Genomic DNA, 17,530 nt, shown 5'->3' on the forward strand with positions numbered 1-17,530 from the left:
AGGGTTGTGTGCAGTTCTGATGAAGAATTTAGGAGAGGGCTCTACTGTGCATGTATTTGATTGACGTGTACTATTGTAACGACCCAGATCCACTGCAAGCGGATATTGTCCTCTTTGGGCTTTCCCTTTCGAGTTCGCCCACAAGGCTTTAAAACGCGTCTGCTAGGGGGAGGTTTCCACACCCTTATAAATGGTGGTTTGTTCTGCTCCCGAACCAATGTGGGACATCACAACTATTTATTAATTTTATTTTTTTAAATCCAACAATTTTATAATAATAATTAAACAATTAACTTTTAAATAATCATCCTAGTACATAAAAACTGTATTTTCTTATTTAAAAAATACGTATTTATTGCACACTTTTAATTAAATAACATAATTTTTTTTATATAAAGAATTAATAGAATTAATCTGTAAGATCATAATCGGTTAGAGAGGTGAACGAAGCATTCCTATAAAAATGTGAAAATCTCTCCTTAATAGACACGTTTTAAAATTATGAAACTGACAAGGATCCATAACGGATCAAAGTAGATAATATCTATTAGCATTAGGCTCGAACCGTTACAAATGATATCGGAATCGGACACCAAACGGATTAGCTTATGCTTTTAAGCTAAAAAAATATTATATTATAATTATGGTTTAGGCTTATGGGTATATGACAAAATCAAGTTTTTAATCAATATTAATAGTGATGGTGCACGTGATGTCACGTGACAGAACCAGCCAAATCATTTTGGCTCCTTTACCCAATTTCGTTTGTCATTTTCTTTAAAATAAAACACTCAATTATATGAATTTAATGCAATAAAACTGAAATTAGCTCAATAATAAGTTGTATTTATGTATAATTTTTTTTAAAAAGATTATTAAAAATTAACGGTAATAATTATTTTTAATTTTTTTATAAAAAAATGTGTGGATACTATTTTTAAATAAATAAAAGAAGCTATTTTAAAGTTTAAAAATATTTAATGGAGAGTATTTTTGAAATAAAATATTAACGTATTACTATTATTATTTGAGTATTATTGAAACTAATTTTATTAATTTAACATAATATTTAATTAATTTATATTAGAGAAGAAATTATTAAAATATTTATTGATGAAAATAGAATATAAAGTAATGGCGGCTGAATTTAAGCTTTAAATTAGGCTTTTTGAATTTCTATTTGATTTAAAAAAATGGTTAATATTGTAATAAATAATTTCTGTATTCCGCACCACACAAAAGGGAAATTCCTAAATCCAACAAGGCTTTGCTTCCCGCCTCCGCCGTAGCTCTCCGGCTGCCGCTTCTTCTCCGATTCTGTGCAGCCGCTGGCTATGGCCATTGCCTATGCTAACACCGATTCCATGGCCGCTTTTCTCATCAAGGATCATCATCATCATCATCACCACCATTCTTCTCTCTCCTTCTTCTTCAGCTACCTGCTCTTTTTTCTTCTGTTTTCATCTCCTCCCACCGCTTACGCATTTACTGGTATATTTGATTATCTATCTTTCTGGCTTCATCTTGATGTGATATTTCTCTTTACATCTTCGAAATGGAGAATGGATGTTTCTGTGTGAGAATACATGAAACTGAATCGAAATGAATACGGACCACTCGTTTGTACTTTTATGGATAACGTAGATGATGGAATTTCACTCACTGTTATTGAGCTTTGTAAAATCGTTTGTTCTTGTTTCTTGCTGATTTGTGTTTACTCGGAGGAGTTGACAGATCTGATTCTTCTCCTTCCAGTTATCTATCATTGGTGAAATCGTAATAAATATTGTATCATGCTCATTAAAGTCGTCATAGCCATGTCTTATCAGCTTTTATGATGATATTCTAGTTGTCATAGCCTTATGAAATTATTTGTCATGTCACCGAACGGTTGAATCTCGAGTACTGAAAATTGAAAATATTATTCACAATTTTCAGGAGATGTAGCCGAAGATTCAAAGAACAGAAGGGATGATTTGTTTGTGGAAATTCTTAAAGACGAAGCAGTAGGAAGATTGAACGAGCTAGGGAAGGTAGTGGACCATGACCTCTCTCTTTCCATCTCTCTCTGCTAGCTACAATTGTTTGGTGATTATTAAATTTAGTGAATTTTGCATGCATATCTTCGTTTCTTGTATCCGATTGTACTGTTGTTTTCAATTCATATTATAAAAATGTCCATAACTTGTGTTGACCCCTAAATTGATAATTTGAGAAAGTAATGATTCTTGAGAAATATTTATTAGGTTGATTCTTTGGTTTGTTTGAAACATTCCCTTGATTTGCTTATAATTTTTTCTGGCAATTTTATATATCTTCATTGCTTAGAAACCTTATTGTAATTTTGGATGGCGTATTATTGCAAATTTAATATCAAACTCTTCATTCTATGCCATGCTCCATATATTGTAGCTTAGTTTATGAATAGTTGTCCTCCCCGTCCCCCAGATAAACCTGCTGAATTCCAGAGGTTGAGTTCTAATCCAACTTAAAACTGTTCAATGGTGAGTTTTCTGTGTTTATGTTGTAATTATTTCCAGTTGGTAACTCAGAGTTATCTTGCAACTGTCCCCAATTATCAGGTAAGTGATGCTGATCGCTATCTTGAGAGGACGTTCTTGAGTCCAGCTTCTATCAAAGCAAGATTTCTTCTTAAAAAATGGATGGAGGATTCTGGATTAAGAACGTTAGATTTCTACATTTCCTCACCTTGAGTAAGTTTTAATATTGTTCTTGACTCATGTTCATGAACGTTTTCAGGTGGGTGGACTGTATGGGCAATCTACATGGTCGAGCTGAGGGAAGGAATGCAAGTGCTGAAGCTTTACTGATTGGTTCTCACTTGGTGATTATTTGACTTCCCCTAAGCAGAGGCAAGAATTTATGTTACACATCAAGCTGAGATTTGAAATCTCTTCTTTTCCTCGTAGGATACCGTTGTTGATGCTGGAAAATTTGATGGCGCATTAGGCATCATATCTGCTATCTCTGCTTTGAAAGTTTTCTATATGAATGGGAAGTTAGAAGAATTAAAGAGGCCAATTGAGGTTTGGGATATTTTGCTTTCTCATCAGCCATAGTGAATTTAGAAGAAATAATTGACTTGTTTCTCATCTCGACTTCCTCCAATTGTTATCATCTGGGGAAAATTTGGGAAACTGTTTGATGGGCTATCAAATGGAACTCTTAATACACATTAGAGGAACAAACAGGGACATCATTCGTTCTAATACATGACAACATTTTCTACCTTCTCACATTTGGCTATAATCAACCACAAAATTGTGCAGGTGATTGCCTTCAGTGATGAAGAGGGTGTGAGGTTTCAATCAACCTTCTTGGGAAGTGCTGCTATTGCTGGTATTTTACCAGTTTCGTCTTTGGAAATATCAGATAAAAGGTTTGTTGCATAACTCCAAATTCTCTGGATGGATCCTTTTCATTCATTATTACCTGCATATTAATAAATAATCCTTTGTCAGTGGTATGTCAATAAAAGATGTTATTACGGAGAGTGGAGTAGAGATAACAGAGGAGAACTTGTTGCAACTCAAGTATGACCGCAAGTCTGTATGGGGATATGTTGAGGTATGACTCTGAGGGCTCTTCTGAAATTTGCAGTATTTGTTCTTCACTTAAAACTTACTTTTAGAACTTACGTACAATAATCAATACTTTTCGACTATTTTGAGAACATTATTGTTTACTTTGACCTCAGGTTCATATCGAACAAGGACCTGTACTTGAATGGACTGGTTTTCCTCTTGGAGTGGTTAGGGGCATTGCTGGGCAGTCACGACTAAAGGTACATGAGTTAAACGATCTGAAGGAGACTGAGAAATACTTGCTTAATAACTAATTTAGTTAAAAAATTGCGGTAATCCTTCATTTGAAGTGCTTGCCTTACACTTAAGGTCAGTATCATAACATTTTGAAATATTAATGTTCATGCCGAGTACGAACTTGTTATACGTCATGGTTGATAAACATGTTTATGTTTGGATTTTTACTCCTAAAGTGGAACTTGAAGTAGTACTTTAACCCAAGATACGTTATACGCCATGGTCGAAAAGCTGCAGTATTCGACTACCTAATCCTAAAAGTTACAAAATATATTATATCGTGGTTAATTTACCTACTATTTCCCCTCTTCTTAAGTAGTAGCCATGCTACATTCTGTAGTGAGGTGCTTGGTGGTAAATATAATTTATATATAACATTTAGAGTATTATTGGTGATGAATTTCATATGTTGGTATGTTGGTAATTTATTTATAATAACTGAGAGGAAGAAAATTTTGCTTTCTTGTTTCATGAAAAGATGAACTAGAATGGATTTATTTTAGAATGTGGATTTCGTTTGATAGAGCGATCCATGCACAAAGATTGCAGGTTACAGTGAGAGGTTCTCAGGGGCATGCAGGAACAGTTCCAATGCCTTTGCGCCAGGATCCCATGGCAGCTTCAGCTGAATTGATTGTACAATTGGAAAAGCTCTGTAAGCAACCAGAGAGCTACTTATCTTTTGATGGTCATTGCAGTGATTTTACCTTGAAGTCACTTTCCACATCTCTTGTCTGTACGGTTGGAGAGATATCAACATGGCCCAGTGCAAGTAATGTCATTCCTGGCCAGGTAAGAATTTGATATATGGAGGCACTGCAGACCTTACTTTTTACCAGGCAATTTTTAATGTTCGGCACGTTATAGGTGACCTTCACTGTGGATTTACGTACTATCGATGACATAGGACGAGAAGCCGTGATTTATGAATTCTCTAATCAGGTACATAAAATTTGCAGTAGCCGATCCGTTTCGTGCAATATTGAACGTAAGGTGTGTATCTTCCATCAAGTCCTTAGTGTCCACATTTATCATTTGCTTCCATTACACAACTATAATCTGCTCTGTCCATTCCTTTTAGCATGATGCAAATGCTGTAATCAGTGATTCGGAGCTGAGCTCGCAGCTGAAATCTGCAGCTTCTACGGCCTTAAAAAAAATGGTAGGCGACATTCAAGAGGAAGTACCTATATTAATGAGTGGAGCAGGGCATGATGCAATGGCTATGTCTCATTTGACAAAGGTTTGTTCTCAACTTATGTACCATAATTCTTACATCGACATGATTATACGATGATGATTATACGATGATGACGACGATAACAAGAGAATTGGCAGGTGGGAATGTTGTTTGTCCGATGTCGTGGAGGCGTAAGTCACTCTCCTGCCGAGCATGTATTGGATGACGATGTTTGGGCTGCAGGTTTAGCAGTAATGGAATTTCTAGAAAACCATCTGTAATGTTATAACCTCTGTTCCCTGTACGCAAAACTAGTAACCTAGTATAAATGCAACATGATAATTCAATTGTACACTCCATCTTTGTTCATTTGCACCTCCCTGTACGTCATTCGTATAAGAAAAGAAAAGGAGAGGAACCGAGTGAACCATTCTGCTTAATAGAAGTTGTTAATCTATGTTAAATAACTGTGTTTATTACACCATTACAGATCGAACTGCACAACAGTTTGACCATGTGGAGTGCGGTCGTGCCATTGTGGACGCAGGGGACTAGGGTTAAGAGGCATTACCGAACACGATTTTGACTCGTACACTTCTGAACATGCTCTAAACTACTCAGAAATTGGGTTAAATATAGCTAGCTACTAGGGGTCCTGTCCTAAACTAACTGGCTTCTTTCCAAGTTGGAGTTTTGCAATAGGAAACTTGAAATCAGATGGATGGTTTTACTTCATAGTGAGAGGTGAGGGTGCCAATTGTTGCAACTGATGAACAACATGCGACATTCTAGGGCGCATGGATGGGACGTGCTGTGTGCAAGCATACACAAGGTCCACCACCTTCTGAACAACACCAGCCTCCGGAATTTCAGAAGTAGATGTGGCTGTGATATGAGGATCCAAGAGATCTAGGTAACGGTGAGCCTGCACGAGGGGCGTCGCCCATTCGAAAATGCTCTGCCAACCAACAGAATCAACTGCCTGTGCAGGCCTTCGACCCGTCACAACTTCAAGCAACAGCACCCCAAAACTATAGACATCGCTCTTTGTCGTTAGCTCATTTCTGTAGACAAATTCGGGAGCAAGGTAACCATAGGTTCCCCCTGCCATCACAGTCCTCTCATGCATCACTTCATATGCAACCAACTTCGACAGGCCAACTCCCATCAGATGTGCTCCAAAATCTTCATCGAGAAGTACATTACTGGCTCGGATATCACGATGTACCACGTGTGGCTTGACCTTGTCGTGAAGGAACCTGTATAGAAAACACGAAAGATGAGTCAGTTATTAATCAAAGTAATAACCCGTGGGGACGAGCCATAAATTGATAAATTGTACATACGCAATCCCTTGGGCAAGAGTCGTGGCGACTTTCATTCGCATGGTCCAATCTAAGCTTCGACCACCTCTTGGGACATGGTAAAGCCATCTATCTAAGGGACCATTAACAATGAATTCATAAACAATGTAGCGGTCACCGTGGTCATAGCAGCATCCTTTCAGGGCAACCAAATTCGGATGACGAAGTTTAGCAACTCTTGCAATTTCAGAATGGAACTCCTTTTTCCTCTGAAAGCTGGACTTCTTTAACCTTTTAATTGCAACTCTTGAACCATCAGGTAAAAGGCCACTGTATGTACCACCTGTTTTCGTGTCTCCAAGAAGACGGTTTCCCTCACTGAAGTTTTTAGTAATCGATCTTAGCTCTTCTTTGGTAAACACCTTCCATGAAGGTGGTACCAATGCAGAAGCTGCAGTATTCGATGGCTTTCGAGACCTTCTCCGCTTTTTGCTCCTCTTGTAGGCAAGAAGCCAAACCACCACAGCTAACGTCGTGCAAACTATCAACCCACTCACAACAGCTAGTATGACTAGATACTCCTTGTGGCATTGCATGTGATGGCATCTACCATCTGATACAAAGAAAAGAACATAACTTCAGTGTGGATTACGACATCTCTCAACGACAAAAACACCAAAGAACGAGTAAATGGAAACACCAAACATGTTAGATTCATTCTATTGAATTGAAAGGTAAAACATGATGGATAATATGATCAGAAGATCTAATAAGATGATGCCATACCTAGATCTATCATGCATATGTAAGGGTGAGAACTGTTGCATTTCTCATCCTTAAGTAACGGTGTTGCCAATCCACCAGATATCGAAGTACATGTTTCTACTGAATCATTCGCGCGGCACGAGACATTTTTGCAATTAGATTGCAAAGCTGAGCTGGGAAACATGGAATCGTTCCATTTTGAAACATTATCTGACCACTTCCAAACAAAATCATTCGAGGAGTTGAACGCTCGGCCACCAACCCAACAGCCACCAAGAGTTCCATTACACAGATTTTGCGCAAAGCTAAACTCCTGATATGTTATCAGTGCTGCTAAGTTCCCACCATACTCGTTACATTGGCTCTCTGATTCATTCCATGATTTAGGGACCGACATGAAACCGTAGCACTTAGTCTTGTTTGGGCTAATAAACCAACCATGAGGGCACCGACCTAGCCACAGAGACAAATGCAATATGAGGATGCCATATTATAACCATAGTATAACAATGAGAAACAGATTATCGAAACAATTTCTTATACGGATGCAGTATGCTTGAATACAAGGAAGAAAAGAGTAAAGACTCAAAATCTAAATAGGACATGTTACACAATAATCAGCAAGCAGATGAACACTCCGACTTAATTATGAATGAAGAGTTCAAACAGAGAAAAGTCTTTCATATTCAAAAAACAGGAACAACTTTTTTTTTTTTCACAGATTAACGATGTAATCGAAAAAATGCCCCAAAACTTTTTTCTTCCTTCAATTCACCAAATTCTTGGAGATAAAATAGCAACTCTAGAAGGTAACTGTATACCTTTTGGGTTTTCATTTCTGGAAACAACCGAATGCCCTGACTCGTTGAACATCTACACATCCAAAGGAAACATCATGACATAATTTCCCAAAACCAGGGCACTGCATTTAATTGATTCCAATGGAAAAGCCAAAACCACAATATAAAGTGAAGCAGCAAAGAAGATAAAAACGAGTAAAATTCAAGTTCCTTACAGTATCCTCGGCGCCTATTCTGGACACCCAAATCAACATCAGAAGCAGAAGAAATTGCAAAAAAAGCGGTTTCAACTCCGTCGGAGCCATTACCCTAAACCCTAAGCAAAAAACTCCAAAGATTAGCCAGAAAGAGAATTCGTACTATAACGAGATCGCACAAGAAGAAAAAAACACTTTCATCAGACCTAATTAGCACAGAAAGCACAAAAATCGATATTCCGAAGTGATTCGAACAAATAATTTCACCTAAAATAGCTAAAATTAACGTCTAATTTACATACTCCAGGAAAAAACAATCAAAACATCCACGAACAAGATTAGGACCAAAATCAAAATATCTCGGAACGCTCAGTTTGAATGCATCAAAGACAGATGTAGCGAGATTTGGAGGATGAAATTAACGACGAAAACATTAAAAGACTTACCAGCCGACAGGGCGTAGACTTTGAAGATTCACCGTTTTCTTCTCGGCTTCTCCATGTATATAAATTTCAGCATTTCGGACGATGAGACCGACCAGATTTCGAAGAGGTGGTGGTCATTAAGAATCAAGCAAACGGCATTGGAGTGAAGCACTGAGCAGCGCGGAGTAGTTTGGAAGTTTAATGCGTTCTGGCGACTCTGTCCCCAACTTACTGCTTTGTCTATTTACTTGCAGATATTCTAAAATTACAAATTTAGCCTTCTGTTTTTTTTTTTTTTTTTTTNTTTTTTTTTTTCTATTTTGTTTTATTTAATAATTATTAGAGATGTTCATTTTACGGGCGATGATATTCAAACTCGGAGAGCGTTTCTCCATTTAGACAGGTAATGAAAGAGGGAGCGGGGATCATTTTCTCTCCGCTTTAGATAAATAAGGCCGGGGCTACATTATTTTAAATAATTTAAAAAAACGACAACCCGACCTTCTAATTTTAGGTTGGTCCCGTCAGTATAAATATACTCATATAAATCATTTACACATTAATGTTCGTTTTCTAGATCAACTGTACTTTTCCAAAGAGAGAGAAAATGTGAACTTGTAACCGATAGCAAAAATTAACTTCATTCTAAGCTCGACTCCTTTTTCTGGAGCCCTCGAACAAAGTACATGAGAATTCTATTGACATGCCTCTGATATCATATTAGGAATCACGATCCTCCACAATGGTATGATATTGTCCACTTTGAGTATAAGCTCTCATGCCTTTGCTTTGAGCTTCCCCAAAACGCTGTGTACCAATGGAGATGTATTTCTTAGTTATAAACTAAACATTACTTATAAACGCACGATCATTTCCCAAATTACTCAATGTGGGACCCCCTCCCAACAACAATCCTCCCCTCGAACAAAGTACACCATAGAGTCTCCCTTGAAACTGCCTATGGGGCCCTCGAACAAAGTACACCTTTTGTTCACCTTCGAGGCTCACAACTCTTTGTTCGACATTTGAGGATTCTATTGACATGGCTAAGTTAAACAAGTGTTCTTACCTTGAGATATTTGATCAACAAGCTAATTTAAATCATACTTTCCCTGGAACTAATTTCTTATCGTTTTGAGTTTCTTGGATATATTTAGACCTAAATGTCTTATTCTTCAATAAAGTTATTAGATCAAATTCCCGAAAGTTGCAATAATTTGGAATGAAATCAAATTTATTTGAGGTTTTAGCATCTGTGAACTAGGGTTTACATATCTAAACACTTGCCCGGGATCTTAGATTCAACTCACTAGGGTTTCCATATCATCAGGGACCACATCTGTGGGACATCCGATAAAATTGGAACGATATAGAGAAGATTAGCATGGTCCCCTGCACAAGGATGATACACACAAATCGAGAAATGGTATCAGAGTCAGACACCGAACGATATGTCAGCCTTCTCGCTGTTTCTCGAAGAAGGGTAGACATGAGGCGGAGTGCCAGTAGGAACACTGGGCCCGAAAGGGGGTGGATTGTGATGTCCTACGTTGGTCGGGGAGGAGAACAAAATACCCTTTATAAGGGCGTGAAAACCTTCCCTTAGCAGACGTGTTTTAAAGCCTTGAGGGGAAGTCCGAAAGGGAAAAACAGCCCAAACCCACCGTCGGCCGATATTGTCTGCTTTGGCCCGTTAGATATTGTCATCAACCTCACGATTTTAAAATGTGGTATGCTAGAGAGAGGTTTCTACACCATTATAACGAATGCTTCATTTTCCTCTCCAACCGATGTGAAATCTCACAATCCACCTCTTTAAGAGCCAGCATCCTCGTGACACATCACCCGATGTCTAGCTCTGATATTTCCCTCATTTATTTTTTATGTTATTCGTCTAGATCGAGTGCGTGAGTTGTCATCTTAACAATGGTAATAGACATAAAAGCATCCCGTCCAACACGACAGCTAATTAATTAATAACCAATCTACCAAAGATTACAAACTAAAAACCCCATAAAATTAAGCTAAAACTTTTGATTAACCCATGATATTAATTAGCATTGAAATTCTGAAATGGAAGAGAAGAGAGCTGATGAATGAGTCCAGTCACCGGCGTGGCCAACCTCGGATCATAAGCAAACCCATGCAACACCACTTGGTCTTCACCGTCATCATCATTACTTCCAACAATATAGGGACACGGTGGAATCCACTGCCACGTCCTCTTGCACACGTCATACAAAAGCGCAGCCTTATCCCAACACCCTTTTATCATAATCACCACAAATTCCCCATGTGCCACGCAATCAAATCCACTCCCTTTCTCAATCCCCTCAAACTCCACGTAGAGCTGATGTGGCATTCTCTCCATTTCTATCCACGTCATCCCACACCCTTGTAGGGCCCATACCCTTAAGCTCTTTGGAACATTCAGCTTGCTCTTCTCCACCGCCGCCATTAACACCAACTTCCCTCTGCTCTCCAACAAATTTGGAGACCGTAAGAACCGACGCATCGGCGCTTGGATCTTCCACCATTTGTTCTCCGACATGTCGTATGCTAAGATGCTGAATGGGCTATAGTTCATGCAGTAGAATCTTCCGTCCACGTGGACCATTCTGCTGGACTCCAAGCTGCATAGCCGGGGGAGTGTGGATGACGTGGCCCATATGGAGTAGAACCCGCCGCCGTCTATGTGGAACGTCTCCGCGGTGAGGTTTTTCACGGCGTAGGGGGAAATTAAGTCGTCGCCGGCAATGGTTATGTCGACGGAGAATGGCGTTACGGCGAGGCCGATCGACGGAAAAAGGCGCGGTCTTGTCGTTGGGGGAAGTTGGGAGAGTGTCCCTAGAATTGGGTTTGAGAGGATTAGGGTTTTGGGACCTCCGCCGTCCGGTGCCCAGCAGATTAGGCCGCCGGAGGCGGCCACCGGTGAGAATCCCGGCGGGATTAAAGCGAAGGAGAGGCGGTGCCACGCCACGTCGTATGGATTGAAGAGGTAGCCTTCGTAGATGGGGCGGGATTGGCCGCCACAATTTCTGTAAATTTGGGTCTTATTTGCCTTGAGCTTGAAGAAAAGGAACCAATGGCGGCGGTGCGGCGGAAGTAGGAGATACAATTCAAGAAAGGCGGCGGAGAAGAGAAGGCCGTACCATCTTTTACAGACGCAACGAGCTCGGAAGAACGCCGGTGGAGGGAGGAACGCCACGACGCGATCCAGCAGCCTCTCGGGTAGTTTGCTCCAAATTCTTGAATCCATCATGGGTTCTGTCGGGCTCGAACTAGTCGAGCCCGGAAAGCGATTCGAACCCGAAACATTATAGCTAAATGGGAGAGTGATGGAGGAGTTTATGAAACTCATGTTGAGGGAAATGGAAGTTGTGGGGTTGAAGAGATTGTGAAGAAGAGGAAGCTTTTATAGGATGAATTGGAGAGTTTGAATGTTGGTTCTGTCGTTTCGAGTTGTTTTGTCAATGGCCGAGGTTGGAAGGACAATATTCACTTACACACTCGTGCTTAGCCTCCACGTTCGTTATCCTTATTGTTTGTGCTCACAATTAGAATTAGACTCGTTGAACTGAAATGTGTATTATCCATATACGTGAGCCTGACCCATAAGTCTTATCTACAACTTTGTTTCTCGGCTTCCTACAATTCCAGGCTTTCATTGTCACAGTACGAACGAAATTATTAAGATGCTTGATTTGTATGACTACTGACATGTTTTATCTCGCTCACATTTTTTCTCTTAGAATATTACATCACTAGTGGAACGAGAGAATACAGATCTACAACGAGGTGGTAGTTTAGAAAGTGATGAGAAACCCTATAAAACACGAAGACAAGATCTTTCGTGGGTGCAGCTCAAACAAAGAAGAGTCTAGTCTGAATACAGGCTCGGCTTACCCGTTTGTTGCTAGGTCCGGGATTGATAATTTTGATGTAATAATTCATCCTTGTGCTACAGAAATGTGGCTGTTGCTTGGTTTTGTTAAGGGTATGCAAAATCTGAGTCAGAATTCAATGAGTTGTTCTTGTCAATCCCTTTCATTTTCTAAAGAGGAAAAAGCTCTTTTAATCACTTTTGGAAATATTTGTCCTCCTTTAAGAAATGTCCCTTATTTAGCATAAAGTTGAGTGTTTTGTTTTGGAAATTTTAGTGTTCCTTGAAGCAACCCTTCTTCTTCCACTTCTACTTCTGCTGTTCATACATCTTTTCCTTCTGCTACTTCCCTTCCCTTCACTCTATTTTCACCTCTTCGTTAACTCTCATCAAACTTGCTGAAATTTGGGCCTTTCGTCAAAGTTTGTGATATCCCACGTTGGTTGGTGAGGAGAACGAAACACCCTTTATAAGGGTATAGAAACATTTCCCGAGCAGACACGTAATGGGGAAGTCTATAAGGGAATGCCCAAAAACCTTGAGGGAAAGCTTAAATAGGACAGTATCTAGATGAGCACCGGTTCTGCTGGGTAACTCTAAAAGATGTGTTTAAAGCCTTGAGGGGAAGCTCGAAAGGGAAAGTCCAAAGACAATATCTACTAGCGGTGGGTCTAGGCCGTTACAAACTTAAACTTAGATTTTAAAAGTAGGGTTGTTAAAAGCGTGTTATGAGTTCCTTTCATGAACATTAAACGTTTGGTTGGGCTCAAGAAAAATCAGTAAAACTATAAACTTTTGATGTATAATTCTCAAACTTCATATTAGAACATGAAAGTTATACGGAAGTTAACGGTAGCTATCGCCGTTAATCGATTGGAATGTCAATGCTCTTACTTAAAAAAAAAAAACCTTAGTATTATAAATACTGAGTACGTGACTCCACTGTTGGGTCGAATTCATACAAACGCATGTTTGGACCTATCCTTCCATAATCTTTCATTTTGATGTGCATAGGTATGAGTGCCAAATCAAATATGTCTTAGAATATTGTATAGGAGGAGACATGGTGTTGCCTCTCCACCACCTTGACTCTGATAGCCTAAGGAATATGCGTGTGTCGTGACATGGACAATCGTCGTAAGACGAGTGTTTTAAACGTTTTTCTTTAGGGATAGGATTCTAAGGATAGTGTCAAGTGGTACGTATGTGCCAACATGGCACTATTTTCCATGTGTCTGAGGTTGTGTTAGAGGGTCAGACTTCAACGTGTTGTGTATAAATGACTTGGAATCTAAAAGGATCATGCGTCAATAATGCAATGATGAATGGATGTTTAGGAGGTCTCAAATACGAAGTTAACTAATGGGTTAGTACGATTAAATACTAGTTTGCATCATTATGTTCCTAGTAAGTCATAAACCCCGACACATATGTGTATCATGACATGGGTAAGCTTCAGTAGAGCATTTTAAAGTTGAACCAACACAAGATCCAAACATATTTCAATGAAGTTTCGAATCGATAGCGTTTGAGTTATGTTTTTAAATAACCAAGAGGATGTAATAAGGCAAGGTTGAGTCTTAGAACTTAACTTGGAGTAGAGGAAAGTCGGCTAGAGTCACGAACGAGGAAAATACACATATAGACAACATGAAGTGAAGCTTGGTTGATGATAAAAAAAACCTCACCTAATGTCTGACAGAGACACACAGAAGAGTAAAAAAAATGTATATTAGGGTTTGATTTCTCCTTAAGATTGGCCATGACAGTGTGCCAGTCATGGTGTTGCACAATGTTAGGTTTTGGAGCCTGCTCAACCGTCTTACACAGTAAACTCAACTGTCTTCCTTGCATTTTCTCTCTCCTGTTCTTTGTGTTCATCTAGATCGAGTGTGTTGTTGTGCCATCCTAACACACAATCCTCTAATTGTCACGATCGAGTGTGTTGTTGGTCCTAGTTCGACAAACACTATACTTATTACGTGCAAATTTCTCTTGTCGGTCACGTTCTTCCCTTCAAATTCACGTCTAACGACAATTATCTCGAGTAATATTTGGAAGCGATCTAAGTTTAAGAGTGATTAGTGAAAGAAGAGGCAGTTACAAAGAGATTGATGCATGAAATACACCTGTCTCCAAAGCGATATACATGAAAGTTCCCTCATTCAAGACTGATCAAGCAAGACGCACATGAGCCAAAATGGCTGAGATTCGCCATCAAAACAACTTTACCCTTATCCCTCTTATAAAGCCACACAAACTCCTCCATCTTCAAACCACAAACAAATCCCATTTTCTCTCAATATTTCCTCTTACAATGACGAAACGTCGTCCCGCCACCGCCACCGCCACCGCCACTCTGGTCCTCGTCCTCGTCCTGTTCGAATGTTCGAAGCAGATGGCCTTAGCGGAAAATGGGGTCCCGGCGATCTTCGTGTTCGGAGACTCTCTTGTGGATGTTGGTAACAATAATTTTCTTCATTCAGCTGCTAGAGCTAACTTTTACCCTTATGGGATTGATTTTCGTGGTGGTCCGACCGGGAGATTCTCTAATGGAAGAACTATTATAGATATGATTGGTAAATCTAATTACTTGATTATTGATTAATGATGGCTATTAAGGGTTTTAATGATTGATGTGTTCTTGATTCGTGTTGATTTGACTTGTAGTTGACTACCTTGGAATTCCGAACGCTCAAGAGTTTGCAAATCCCGACACTTCGGGAGATAGAATCCTTAAAGGTGTTAATTACGCTTCGGCGGCTGCTGGCATCCTCGACGAGACCGGTAGACACTATGTATGTTTTCATGGACTTTGTGTTTGTTAAATTGGGGATTTTCGTGTTCGTGGGTTGGATTAGGTTGCTAGGACCGGTAGACCCAATTGTTCTGATCGTAAATTTATGGTGTGAGTGCAGGGAGAGAGGTACAGTTTGAATCAACAAGTGGTGAACTTTGAAAGCACTCGGAATGATTTAAGAAAATCAATGGACAATTGGAATTTGACTCGCTACTTATCGAGATCCATAGCTTTCATGGCGTTTGGAAGCAACGATTACATAAACAACTACCTTATGCCAAATCTCTATACTTCTAGATTCAGATACACCTCCAACCAGTTCGCCAACCATCTTCTAAACAGCTATACTCGACAGCTTCTCGTGAGTTGTTTAACGAGTCGGTTTAGAATGAAAAGTCATTCCAAACGGGCCTTAATTGTTCGTTTTTTAAATTTTCAGAACAAAATCAGGTATGATTTTTACTAAGAAATGTCGAAACTCCATGCATGCACAGGCACTACGAAGTGCAGGGCTGAGGAAGTTTGTGGTGGCCGGAATTGGGCCGTTGGGTTGCATTCCGAACCAACGCGCGACTGGTGTGGCGCTTCCGGGGCGGTGTGTGGACAACGTGAATGAGATGCTGGGAGATTTTAACGAAGGGTTGAGATCGCTAGTAACTCAATTGAATAGCCAGTACCCGGATTCGTACTTCGTGTACACCAATATCTATGGCATTTTTGGTGACATCTTGAACAACCCAGATACCTATGGTGAGTGATAGAAACAATGAACCTCTATAATAGTATGATATTGTCTATTTTGAGTATAAGTTTTCGTGACTGTATGGTTAAATGTGTGGTAGGGTTTCGAGTGGTGGACACCGCATGCTGTGGAGTTGGGTTAAACAGAGGCCAAATAACGTGCTTACCACTCCAATTTCCATGCCTTAACCGAGATGAGTATGCGTTTTGGGATGCCTATCACCCAACGGAGGCTGCCTCCGTCGTGCTTGCCGACCGAGCTTTCAGAGGTCCACCCTCTGATTCCTACCCCATCAATATCCAACAGTTGGCTCTCCTATCTTTATAATCGCGCACCACAGTCACCTCTCTTTCTACTGTAATGTTTGTGCTACTCAAGTCGATGAAGACACCATGTATCCATATGAATATGAATATGAATGTATAAACGTTCTAAGTTCCCGAATTAAAATTCAAGGACTAAATTTGAATACTTTAGAAGTATATACTAATGTAAAAAAATAACTTAGGTATCGAAATTCAATCTAGTCGATATTGGATCTAGTTCTTATCCATTATCATTTGCTCATTTCTATAGAAAGCAACATGGGCACTGAAGGGGATCACTCGGGTAAGGTCGGTATACGACTCATATTGCTCGTGCACACATGACGAGCTTGTTGTCAGTCAACACACTCTTCGGCTTCATGATGACGACATAGGTGTTAAGAACCACGACTCTCCACCATGGTACGATGTTGTCCACTTTAAATATAAGCTCTCGTAGATTTGCTTTTAGTTCCCAAAAAGACTTCATACCAATGAAGATAGCATTCGTAGACCTGTTGAGTTCAGTAGATGACCAAATATCTGTGCCCTTGCTTCGGTCACTCCCTTATTGACTGCTGCAGCAACAATAATCTTCAGGCCCTTGCTCAGAAGGTTCTTACCTTCAAAAGAAACTAAGGCAACCAACATGTTATCCTAGAGCGGTGAACTTTCAAACAAGCATTTAGTGTAACGACTCAAGCCCACCGCTAGTAGATGTTGTCCTTTTTAAGTTTTCTCTCTCGGACTTCCTCTCAAAGTTTTTAAACGGCTCAAGCCCACCGCTAGTAAATATTGTCCTCTTTAGGTTTTCCTTCTCGGACTTCCTCTCAAAGTTTTTAAAACGCGTTTGCTAGGGATAGGTTTCCACATCCTTATGAAAGGATGTTTCGTTCTCCTCCCCAACTGACTGTCAAAATGGGTCATATTCAGAATTTGTATTGAACTAACCACACACAGTATGATAATTAGTAGTAGTTTAGGGGAGTAAGACCTGCACCACAGCCAAAACGATGGTCAAAAGTAGAGGTGTCGGATCGGGTTGAATTGAGAAATTTTTTTGGACTAATCCAAAAGTTCGGGTTAATTGGATTGATAACCGCGATAAGATTAAATGAGAGAAAAATACAAAATTGTATAACATAAGTCAAAAGAATGATACTCATCCGTATAACAATAGAAACAGGTCAAGTATCCTTCTGATCAGTATAACACTACCGAACAAGATTGATTTCTTGTTACAAAGTGTGATAAACACAATCAATCATAGCCAAATACAACTCCGAG

General features: G+C 39.6%; 4 protein-coding genes and 1 non-coding gene across 6 annotated transcripts; 3 read left to right on the top strand and 2 right to left on the bottom strand.

The window, feature by feature from the left end:
* Window positions 1–1,209: 1,209 nt before the first annotated feature.
* LOC111802491 (allantoate deiminase 2-like) lies at window positions 1,210–5,391 on the top strand. Its single transcript, XM_023686881.1, has 12 exons — window positions 1,210–1,491; window positions 1,939–2,033; window positions 2,583–2,686; window positions 2,761–2,845; window positions 2,931–3,047; window positions 3,291–3,400; window positions 3,483–3,588; window positions 3,719–3,805; window positions 4,392–4,634; window positions 4,710–4,835; window positions 4,924–5,085; window positions 5,181–5,391. Exons 1-12 carry the CDS (start codon window positions 1,335–1,337, stop codon window positions 5,301–5,303), a joined length of 1,515 nt encoding a protein of 504 aa, XP_023542649.1. The 5' UTR covers window positions 1,210–1,334; the 3' UTR covers window positions 5,304–5,391.
* A 67-nt stretch (window positions 5,392–5,458) lies between these two features.
* LOC111802473 (C-type lectin receptor-like tyrosine-protein kinase At1g52310) lies at window positions 5,459–8,728 on the bottom strand. Of its 2 annotated transcripts, none has more exons than XM_023686857.1 (6): window positions 8,535–8,728; window positions 8,107–8,200; window positions 7,913–7,964; window positions 7,113–7,544; window positions 6,369–6,939; window positions 5,459–6,281 (listed from the first exon to the last, which is right to left on the bottom strand). In XM_023686857.1, exons 2-6 carry the CDS (start codon window positions 8,194–8,196, stop codon window positions 5,750–5,752), a joined length of 1,677 nt encoding a protein of 558 aa, XP_023542625.1. In that variant the 5' UTR covers window positions 8,197–8,200; window positions 8,535–8,728; the 3' UTR covers window positions 5,459–5,749. The 2 variants fall into 2 exon arrangements, with proteins under 2 accessions (XP_023542625.1, XP_023542624.1); XM_023686856.1 differs by having other exon boundaries at window positions 8,107–8,207.
* A 1,116-nt stretch (window positions 8,729–9,844) lies between these two features.
* On the top strand, window positions 9,845–9,951 carry LOC111802773. The gene has a single exon (XR_002816309.1). It is a non-coding gene; the product is annotated as a U6 spliceosomal RNA (small nuclear RNA).
* A 612-nt stretch (window positions 9,952–10,563) lies between these two features.
* Window positions 10,564–12,129, bottom strand: LOC111802159 (protein UNUSUAL FLORAL ORGANS-like). The gene is made up of 2 exons (XM_023686424.1): window positions 12,115–12,129; window positions 10,564–11,925 (listed from the first exon to the last, which is right to left on the bottom strand). Exons 1-2 carry the CDS (start codon window positions 12,127–12,129, stop codon window positions 10,564–10,566), a joined length of 1,377 nt encoding a protein of 458 aa, XP_023542192.1.
* Window positions 12,130–14,662: 2,533 nt separating this feature from the next.
* LOC111802529 (GDSL esterase/lipase At1g71250-like) lies at window positions 14,663–16,388 on the top strand. The gene is made up of 5 exons (XM_023686935.1): window positions 14,663–14,975; window positions 15,067–15,194; window positions 15,315–15,557; window positions 15,691–15,946; window positions 16,039–16,388. Exons 1-5 carry the CDS (start codon window positions 14,714–14,716, stop codon window positions 16,263–16,265), a joined length of 1,116 nt encoding a protein of 371 aa, XP_023542703.1. The 5' UTR covers window positions 14,663–14,713; the 3' UTR covers window positions 16,266–16,388.
* Window positions 16,389–17,530: the final 1,142 nt, after the last annotated feature.

Source organism: Cucurbita pepo, chromosome LG09 (assembly GCF_002806865.2).
Source record: "Cucurbita pepo subsp. pepo cultivar mu-cu-16 chromosome LG09, ASM280686v2, whole genome shotgun sequence".
NCBI classification, from domain to species: Eukaryota; Viridiplantae; Streptophyta; class Magnoliopsida; order Cucurbitales; family Cucurbitaceae; genus Cucurbita; species Cucurbita pepo.